The following is a 10,638-nucleotide window of genomic DNA, read 5'->3' as shown; positions in this document are numbered from 1 at the left end:
ACTTCCCCTCTACCTCCCTACCTGCACTACTTCCTGGTTTATCTATCTATCTATCTATCTATCTATCTATCTATCTATCTATCTATCCATCTATCTATCTATCTACCTACCTACCTATCATATATCTCAAAAAATAACAAAAATCAATAAAACATAAAAAACGGGGGTTGGAGATTTGATTCAGTGGTAGAGCACTTGCCTAGCAAGTGCGAGGCCCTGGGTTCGGTCCCCAGTTCCAAAAAAAAAAAAAAAAAGAAAAGAAAAGAAAAACAATGAAAATCAAAATAGATAAGAAAAAATAAGGCAAAAAAAAAAAAACCCACCACTACCACCATCACAACATAAACACACACAACAGCAGCAACAACCAAAAACCTAAACAACCAAACAAGACATGGGATCTGGTTTGTGTTGGTCAACTACAAGGTCTCCTTGGAGTGTGCTTAATAACGTGCTCCCCCGTTCCCCCATTGAAGAACTGGAATTTTCTCTTTCCCAGGAGGTATCATTTAGAAATAGCTTGTCAGTCAAGGGGCCCCCTTATGTCCACGTCCCCTTCTTAGTGGTGGGATTCTGTTCAGTTTGAGCTGTGCAGGTCTCAGTGTGCTGTCTGTGGTCTCTGTGAGTTGGTAGTGTATCAGCCCTGTTATGCCTGGCTGAGACTATTTCTTCAGAGGCATGGGGGGAGGGGTTTGCGAAAGATACCCCATTTAAGGCCAAGTGCCCCAGTCTCTCTCTGCACACTGTTCACCTGTGCTTTACTATGTTAATTACCATCTGTGCTGGAAGAAATGCCTCTGGTGAGGGCCAAGTTGGCACTGATCTGCGGATACAGCAATGTGCTGTTAGGACTCATCTTATTGATGTGTCCCTTTAGCAGAATAATTCTATTTTTTTTTCTCCTCGACTCATGACCTATCTAGTCTCGGTTTCTTGGCCAGTTTAGGTAAGGGTTCTATCTCTTGGAGTGTAGTCCTTAAATTCAATAAATTAAATTCAGTAAAGAAGTGGCTGGTTACTCCCATAACACTCATGCCATGATTGCACTGATAGGTCTTGTAGGCAGGCCTCTGTTCTAGGTCAATGGGTCAGTAATGGGTGCTACTGATGATTGCCTTTCTCGTCTGGTAGCTTGCAGGAAGCCTCTTAGCACCATGAACACTAAGGCTGAAGCTTCTAGCGGGCAGCAGCTTGATCTGTCCATTTCAGTGAGGAAACTGTGTCTTCGGAAATAGGGCCTTACAAATCAGTTTGTGGAGAGCAGCTGATAGTCTTAGCTATAGCCAGTGATGTTTGGGGAGTTCCAAGGGACCCCTCTGGCCAATGACTCAACAAGATGTAATCCATTCCTGACCCTGGACATTTATTTGATAGGATAAGATGTCTAGATGAGGTATTGTCTTCCCTTATATATAGTGGATCCATTTAAATCCCTTCCGTGTGTGTGTGTGTGTGTGTGTGAGAGAGAGAGAGAGAGAGAGAGAGAGAGAGAGAGAGAGAGAGAGAACAGTAAGAGAGGGGGAGAGGGGGAGGGGGAAGGGGAAGAGTAGGAGAGGGAGGGGAAGGGGAGGGGGGAGAGGGACAGGGAGGAGGAGAGGAGAGGAGAGGGGGAGGAGAGGGGGAGGGGGAGGAGAGGGGGAGGGGAAGGGAGACGGGGAGGGGAGTATCCTGAGATACAGGACTTCCTTCTTCAGAGGCTATCTACAAGTATGGGGTGGGTATTTTAAGTTGCACACTCTCCTCTTGAGGAAGGGCAATGTGAAACTTCAACTCTGTGTCTTTAGGGCTGACTTACAGCTATACACACACACACACACACACACACACACACACACACACACGGCTGACCTGACATCATTCCTAGAACTATGTTTGACTACGACATCCCTGGACAAATTTAAAGGTGTGGCACTCAGCCTTGCTCTTTGTTGTTTTTGTTGTTCAAAGATGTACATTTGTGGTGCAGATGCTGTTCCTATCTGCAGTCACGTGAGGAGCAGCATTGTGCCCACCGTCAGTGAGTGCTTAAGAACTCCCCAAGCGACTACCTCACAGTGAGGAGAGCCTGACATCTGAAGACTTGGAGTTACACCTACCAACTTAGCATGTGCAAGGTGTGGTGGAAACAGGATAGCAAGGGCTATGCAAAGCCTCTCACAGGACCCCTCTCAGCTTCTACCAGCGACAGCAGCCAGCTCCCAGTCACTTAGTTACAGGGTCTGATCTAAGTCCTACTTCCCCCTGTGCCTCAGTGGAGTTAATGACAGGATCCAGTCCATCAGTTAAGGTCAAATAGGGACCTGGAGTCCTGAGGTGGCCTGGTGCACAACTGCTCCACCAGAGCCCATGAGTGTCCTGAAGACAGGGTGGGAACATGTTCTCCCTGGGGCTCCCAGGAAGGCTGAGTCAGGACTTACTGTCAGTTCTGTGTGATTTATAATCGTTAAGCCCTCACGGGGTACCCAGTGGAGACTGTGCCTACATGGGAGGGTGCATCCTTCGTATGCTGCTATCTCCGTAATGCAGAAAATCTGCTGTACCAGAGTGTTGGTCGCTGTTGGCGGGGATGGTGAGGCTGTAGGGGCTTTTGGGGCCTCCGAGTCCTGCTTCTTCAAGGTCTGCAACTCTGCACGGATCTCCTGGTTCTCCTTTATCAGAGCATCGATCTGACTCTGGAGGTCTTTGTGAGCTACGCACCACCATGATGACTGTCTTGTGAGTTCTGTCCCAAGGTCAGAGATCTGCTTCTGCAGCCCCTGGGGTGGAAACAGAGTAACTGGCACTTAATCAGGCAACCTGCAGGGGTACTGACCCCCAGACAGATTCCTTCCCCCTGAAAAATTGAGGACCTGTGGGACATTGTCCACCTCTAAAGAGAAAACCGGAAGTCCACCGCTACCGCCACCATCGACCAGTGTGTTGACTAGGACTTATTCTACGTACCCCAACTAGAGCTACGGAATGGTGAGTCTCAGTCAGTGCTAGAATATTTTTACAAGAGAAATCCGATTTTCTTCCTCAGCCTCCTCGGGGGTGGTTGAAAAGGAGCTGCCACCATGAGCCTGAAAATGTCGAGACTTGGTCCTTGTTGGCTTTTCTTCTAGCCTCTGCCTAACAGTTACCTAATAACAGCTTACTTCTCTGCCCACCAGGTACCAGCCTGGAACCAGGCGTATAAGAAGGCTGCTTCCCTCTCTCCTCCTTCTCCCTTCCCCTCTTTCTTTCCCTCTTACCCCCTGTCCCCAGCCAGCCTCTCCCTCTCTCTGTCTCTCTCTGTCTCTCTCTGTCTCTCTCTGTCTCTCTCTGTCTCTCTCTGTCTGTCTCTGTCTGTCTCTGTCTGTCTCTGTCTGTCTCTGTCTGTCTCTGTCTGTCTGTCTGTCTGTCTGTCTGTCTCTCTCTCTCTCTCTCTCTCTCTCTCTCTCTCTCTCTCTCCTTCCTATCCTTCTCTGTCCCCTTTCTCTGCCTCTACCCGCTTCCCCAGGTCTCCTTCCCTTCCAGCCGATAAACTCCCTTTTTATACTAGACCTGTCATATGGCTGATTCCTTAGGGGGAACACCTTGACCTGACTAGCTAAGGTGCTCCCTCCCACCGCATCACAACACCTCATTCTATAAAACACAACAGCCCTGACTTCCTTGTTGGGAGACCTCAGAGAGAGGCCACCTAACCTCTCTGGGTCTGCTTCTTTCCCCACAGAGAGCCGAGACAAAATAACCTTGCATTACTATCTGAGGAAGGAGACTGCAACAGATATTACTTGTAAAATGCCACTAGGGTGTGTGTGTGTGTGTGTGTGTGTGTGTGTGTGTGTGTGTTGGTTCTGTATTACATCGTGCTGGTTTTAATGTCAGATAAATTCAACTATACACATAACAGGTACCATGAGACGCCAGCATCAGCTGCTCCTGCATGCTTTGTGGGCTTGAGGATTGGAGAACTGAGGGCCAGTGGGGAGAATTAGGTGAGGGCATGGTCTTTAGCCTCTGCCAATCACAGGACAGTCATACCTGGGGATGCCACTGGGACTGACAAAGCCTGGTCCAGAAACTCCTTCCCCCACAGCTAGTGCTTTTCCCATCCTCTGCTGCCCCAGACCCTTCAAGGCTTGTCCTTTGTCCCATCAGTTCACCGGTGATTTCCTGCTCAGTATCAAAGAAGGTATCCCAGCAGAGGTCCAAGCCACCTCTTTGGGAAATGTTGGTCCTGAGGGATGTGTGTGTGTGTGTGTTTGTGTGTGTGTGAGAGAGAGAGAGAGACAGACAGACAGACAGACAGACACAGACAGAGATAGACAGAGACAGAGATAGAGACAGAGAGACAGAGACAGAGAGACAGAAACAGAAACAGAGAGACACAGAGAAAGAGATAGACAGAGAGACATAGACAGAGAAGAAACACAAAAAGACAAAGAGAGAAGAGAGAAGAGAGGGGGAAGAGGAGAGAGAGAAACAGACAGATAGACACATACACAGACACAGAAAGAAACAGAGATACAGAGGCAGACAGAGAGACATGCATAAACACAGAGAGAGAGAGAGAGAGAGAGAGAGAGAGAGAGAGAGAGAGAGAGAGAGAGATGCAAAATGGGCTGAGGTCTCATTAGCCCGTCTGGGGCATACCCCTAATAACCTGAGTTATTATATAAGTTATTATGCTTGCCTTACTCTCTACCCACCTACTGATAGCACCAGCCAGGTGGAACTGGTTGGTATAACACATGTGGCCTTTGGGAGGACATTTGAGATTCAAACTGTAACTTCAACTCATGGGAGTCCTCAGACCTTAGAAAACCCTGACACCAGCAAGCCATTGACTTTAGAAGAGGGGTGAACAGTCTGTTAGTGACTAGGAGTCAAACTCCTTACAACAGTAAGAGTCGGGGATGCCTGCAAGCTCAGGACTCCTGCTCCATCCACCTCCCCAGCATTTCCTGACCATTCCCTTAAGACCGTATGACAGTCTCTGTGGGATGCGTTGAGATTATATATATATATGCTGCCCATGCCCTCCCACCTCTCTTCAACAGTGCTGTGTGGCCACTATGGCCAGTGGGTTGCACCCTGATCCTCCACACACTTTAGGAACCTAACACAGTGTGCCCCCCTCCCCCGAGTGGGGTGTTATTCCTGAGGAGTCCCCAAGCCAGCTCTTCACACTGCAATCTGTTCTACCTGTGGATGTAAACCCCTTGCATCCCTCCGTGCTTTTGCTTTCCGAGAAAAATCTAGAATGTGAATCTTCTACGAAATGAAAAAAGTCCTTGAAATATTGAAGGATCCTCTCATGCCTCAGAGAGAAGAAAACTCCCTTCTCTTGTGCGCTCTGTGAGGACCGTGCACCGAGGCCTCCATCTTTGCATGATCAGGCTTCTATTGGCTACTTGGTAACTTCTTCTGTGCTCTCTGAGCCCCTTATTGCAGGGAGACCCTCACACATTCAGTCAAAAAGTCCCATCAAGTGTAGGCTCTGTGATATTTGCAGGCTACTCTCAACAAAGTAAGGAACCTAACACTCCTCCCAGATTTGTGGCATGGGTCTATATTGACAAAACATGAGGTATGTTTAGGCAAGGACCCAGTGCTGACTAAACACTGTCAACACCAAGGTCATGGTGGCCCTGTTACGATCTCACCTACGCCCACAGCAAGCCCTCGGATAATCCTGTGATGTGTGTCTTCCTAGCTTTCTAACAACTACTGGAAGCCAAAGTGCTTTAAACTTCACACATCAACTTTTCCGTGGACTCCTTCGGTTGGCCCAGGGGACGCTGCAGCTGACAATAAATGAGATCAGATTCTAAGAGAGGTTACAGTCCAACCTCCCATGGGAAAAGGGGCTGGATGTGTGAAAGTGTGTGTGTGTGTGTGTGTGTGTGTGTGTGTTGGTGTGTCTGTCTCTTTGTGTGTCTGTGTGTGTATCTGTGTCTGTGTCTGTTTCTATGTGTTTGTCTCTGTGTGTATCTATGTGTCTCTTTCTATGTGTGTGTCTGTATATGTTTGTGTGTTTGTGTGTGTGTATCTGTGTCTGTGTCTGTTTCTATGTGTGTGTCTCTGCGTGTATCTGTGTGTCTCTTTCTATGTGTGTGTCTGTATATGCTTGTGTGTTTGTGTGTGTGTATCTGTGTCTGTGTCTCTTTCTATGTGTGTGTCCGTGTATGTTTGTGTGTTTGTGTGTCTGTCTCTGTATGTGTCTATGTTTCTGTGTGTCCATCGGTCTCTGTGTCTGTCTGTCTCTGTTTCTCTGTCTCTCTGTCTCTCTCTCTCTCGTGTGTGTGTGTGTGTGTGTGTGTGTGTGTGTGTGTGTGTGTGTTAATAGAAGGAGGCACTCTGCAGCAGATGGGAGAATCTGGCAAGGATCAGGGAGTTTGCTGGTATGAGTTAAGGGATGCAATTGTCCTGAAATTTTTGACCCATTTTCTCCTGAACTAGGAGGAAGGAACCAGTGTGTTTAATGTTCTCAGCTCTGCACCTCTGCACCTGCCACTCAGAGGCATCACAGGGGTAAAGCCAGAGCTTGTCCCAGGAGAGTGAACTTACACTGAGATGGCCCTAAGGGGCAATCAGAGTTGTAGAAAAGACCAGAAGCAGAGTTCTACCCAGTACAGTTCTCCAAGGGCCACACGGTTTCTTGGCCTGGCTTACCACAACCTCATCAGTCTTGCTGTCCTCCCCAGGGGCCTGGGCTTTGGCCTCCATCTTCTTCTTCTCATTGTTGGGCCCTCCTCCTCCCTGACTCTGGTCCTCTAACATGATTTGTTTCAGCTGACTCCTTAGCCTCGAGGTGACCAGTAAGCATTCTGGTTGTAAAGGAGAAAGGTCATGGGGGTTTCTTAGTGCATACCACCTCTGCCCCTCTGATTATTATCCAATGGCCTTCCCATCCTCCCACTTAGAATGAAGAATACCCAACCACACTTCACTAAGTCCCACCACCCTGTTCCTGGGAACAGTCCCCACCTGAAGCTGGCCAAGAAATGTTCCCATGTCTGGAAACCACAGAACGGAAAAAACCCAGTTACTTGCAAGTGCTACATCCCCAGAGGAGGATGGAAAACACTTTGGTTTAGAGAGTCAGCATGATGACTGATCGCATGAGTACTGCCAGCATTACCTTGAGGCGAGCAGGGCCTTGAGAGGGCACCTGGGAGGTCTTAGTCCTTCGTCAGACCCTTGCTGTGGAAGCTTTGACTGCCTCTCATCAGGACAAACCCCTGGTCCCCAACTTACAACTCCATAGCCTAAAAGGGTGACACAGAAGCAGAGCTTTATGGGACCTGAGAATTGGAGCCATGGGAAAAGAGCCCAGTGGGAGACAGCTGAGTGGAGAGAAAAATCGAGGAGCAGCCTTCCACAGGAGAGCATGGGCACCAACATATGACATCAGCAACCAAATCAACCCTTCTCCCACCTAAAGTCCCCCTGCAGCTAATTCCCACACCCTTACCAATGTCAGGAATGGTGGCCACTGGTAGGTTTGGGGAGGGGAGGGGAGGATGGGTGAGTGACAGGGATTTCCAGGCAGACAGAGCCTTAGGGAATGTCCTTACCCCCAAATCACAAATATAATAACACATTTCCTGTCTCTACACATAAATACTTGTGTTCAGAAACCTAGGCTGTGTATAACAAGAATGAGAAGCTTAGGCACAGCAGTAGGGGATCTAGCTGGAGACAAGGTATTTCCTACTGAGAGACAGACAAAGGCATCTATAGCAGGACTTATTCATAACCCACTGCACCTTCCACTGGCCCCAGGCCCCATGGTTTTCTGCAGGGGTAGACTGTCATCCATGGCTTCTCAAAAAGGGAACTCTATATTCCCCAGCATTGGGTCCTAAGCCCCTCTCACCAGGGAGTACCCTCCCTCTGTGCCCCACAGCCATTCTGGGTCACTTCACCTAGCCTAAGATGGTGACTTCTACCAGGATATTCCTCATCTAGGCCATATCCCAACAGCTCTCTGCGCCCTCTACACAGCTAGCTTAAGAACTTCAGGAAACCTGTCCATTCTAAACCGACTCTCTGTCTTAAAGGGCCATGCCATCTCACTCAGCCTTGGGATTTTATAAGGTTATAAGATTTTATAATTACCAACACATCCATGATTCAGCTAGAGTAAGTTCATGTCCATCCACATAGAGAATTGGAAAGAGCCCGATTCTCTACTCAAATGATAACAGAGTAAGTTGCATACATACACACATATACATATACACATACACACATACATGTACAGACACATACACATACAAAAACACATAATGTACACACATATACACATACACACATACATATACATTCGTTCTATAGAATTCCTATAGAAAGAATACACACACACACACACACACACACACACACACACACACCCGAAGGGAATTTATCAGAATTGCTTGCGCTCCAGCTAGTTTGACAATGGCTCTCTACCAAAGGAAGGCTCAAGAATCCAGTAGTGGTTCAGCCTATGAGGCTGGATGTCTCAATCTGGTCTTTAGTGTATATTGGAGTCCTGAAGTCAGCCCTCATGCCAGTGAAGGCATGGACTTGCTAGCAAGAGCAAGGACAAGAAGGCAAAACTGGAAAGCTTCCTTCTTCCATGTCCACACAGGCTGCCGGGAAAATCTGTGGCCCAGATTAAAGGTGGCTATTCACACCTCAAAGCTCTGGATTAGAAGTGGGTCTTCCTATTCAAAAAGATGTAGTCAGGCAGACAACCAAGAATAGCCACCACAATAGGCACACCATTAAAGAGAGTGACACAAGAAAAGAGGTCAGAGAGGATGAAGATGAGGGAACTCCCCTGCCTGTAGCAGCAGTGGTGTGTCTAGAGAGGCAGGAGCAGTCATCCATTTTTCCCTGTCCAGGGAGCTGTCCATTAAGTTTGACAATAAAGAAGCCAAGCACTGTGTTATATAGACCCAGGCCAACTCTGATTACTGGGTGTGTATATGCAAATGAGATGAAGAATAAGGACCAATCAAGGGGAAGCCTGTCAGCCCAGGAAGCACGAACCCACCCAAAGGGTTCCTGAATAGGTCAGTGGCTCCATTTTCTTTTCCTGACATAGTTGTTGGAGGGAAGCAGGAACTCTGGGATTGAAAGGCAGGACAGATCATCATGTTACTGGACTTTCTGGTCCTGGACTTGTCTACTAGGGATAACATGTTTGCTTTAGGCCAGAGTCTCCGACATCCACCCAGGCTAAAGAGGCTGGCTAACACTGGCTCTAACTATCCATCACCCTTGGGGCTCCTGATACCCTTTTGAATGTGAGGTTGATGGAGGACATTTCAATTCACACAAAACTCCCTATTTCTTTGGAATTTCGTGTGTGTGTGTGTGTGTGTGTGTGTGTGTGTGTGTGTGTGTGTGTGTGTGTGTGAATACCACAGGCCATACACACTTTACACTGTGTAAGGGTTGCAACCTTTTCCTTACACTCAGTGGTGAGACAGCATAGAACAGTGGTTCTCCACCTGTGGGTCACAACCTCTTTGGGGGTCGCATATCAAATATCCTGCATAATAGATTTCATTATGATTCTCACAGTGGCAAAATTACAGCTGTGAAGTAGCCATGAAAACATTTTTTTTGTTGGCTTTTCATGCACATGAGGAACTGTATTAAAAAGCCGCAGCATTAGGGAGGTCGGGAACCACTGACTTAGAGGAGCTGAGAGTTTGTAGCACCAGGTAAATTCCTTGTCTACACCCAGTAGACACCCAGTAAACATCCTTCCTATTAAACACGCAGTTGCTAAGCAGGGGAAGCACATGGCACTTTTCATGGTGACTGTTCTCTGAGCAGAGAGATGTCCAGAGCTGCTGGCGTGAAGAATTACTCTCTCCACGTGTGTTTGTTTTTGCAAGAGGATCCAAGTGACTTGGGAATAGGATTGGGTACTAAAAGGAGAGGAGACACAGACTCATGTGGACTCGACCATGAGCTATTTCTTTCCTGTATGACCCAGAGAGCTACTTCAAACTAACCTCGACTGCTGGCCTCAAAACTGGATAGTCGCTGAGGGCAAACCCATAAAGGCTCCAGATACCAGCTGTGCACAGTTTCCTGGTGTGACTCTAACCACCAAGGTGACCACACACGATCCTGACAACAGATTGACATCTCAGACCTGGGAGGTCCGTCCCCTTTCCAGTTCGTCTGTGGACAAATTCTTTGGATTCCAGCCCCAAGTAACTGGTGTTCATCTCAATTTTTCCTGGCTTCTTCTGTTGTTCAAAAAGTACTTTGTTGTTTAACAAACAATCCATTTAATCAAGTCTGGGAATTAGAAGTATACGTCTAACTCCAGTGTACTTCCTCTGATCCCTGTGGGCACATGAGCAGTGCAGGATGAAGATGTGCACTGGTAGAACCATTCCAAACCACTGCCATGATTGCCTGGAGAGGTGGGGTGGAGGGCAACCGGAAGCTGGGGAAGAGCTGAGTGTGCAAAAGTCCAGGATGCAGCTAAGGGGACCCCAATGATAAAGGCAAAGAGAATCCTAAACACTTTGCAATAGACTTGTCTCCTTCCTTGATACAAAGTATCAGGCACAGAGCACTATCTTCTCTGAGGGAACGCTGAATAACCAGCTGGCTGCAGGTGAGCTCTGCTCCTATGTTGTGTGAGAAACACAT

General features: G+C 47.8%; 1 protein-coding gene across 9 annotated transcripts in view; it reads right to left on the bottom strand.

Annotated features, from left to right (window-relative positions):
* The window catches only part of Tcp10b (t-complex protein 10b), a 23,483-nt gene extending 15,464 nt beyond the window's left edge, over positions 1–8,019 (bottom strand). For 4 of the 9 annotated variants that reach the window (XM_008758759.3, XM_017589093.2, XM_008758757.3 and 1 more), the window contains exons 1-4: positions 7,899–8,019; positions 7,112–7,238; positions 6,643–6,797; positions 2,418–2,756 (exon numbers count right to left, since the gene is read on the bottom strand). In XM_008758759.3, the coding sequence (XP_008756981.1) occupies positions 2,418–2,756; positions 6,643–6,750 (447 nt within the window). In that variant the 5' untranslated portion in view covers positions 6,751–6,797; positions 7,112–7,238; positions 7,899–8,019. The remainder of the gene's footprint in view (positions 1–2,417; positions 2,757–6,642; positions 6,798–7,111; positions 7,239–7,898) is intronic. The other 5 variants (XM_006227927.4, XM_063288520.1, XM_006227928.5 and 2 more) reach the window with 3 other exon arrangements.
* Between the last annotated feature and the right edge of the window lie 2,619 nt (positions 8,020–10,638).

This window comes from Rattus norvegicus, chromosome 1 (genome assembly GCF_036323735.1).
Source record: "Rattus norvegicus strain BN/NHsdMcwi chromosome 1, GRCr8, whole genome shotgun sequence".
Classification (NCBI taxonomy): Eukaryota; Metazoa; Chordata; class Mammalia; order Rodentia; family Muridae; genus Rattus; species Rattus norvegicus.
Note: the sequence above shows the minus strand (reverse complement) of the source record. Positions and strands in the feature narration are given on the sequence as shown.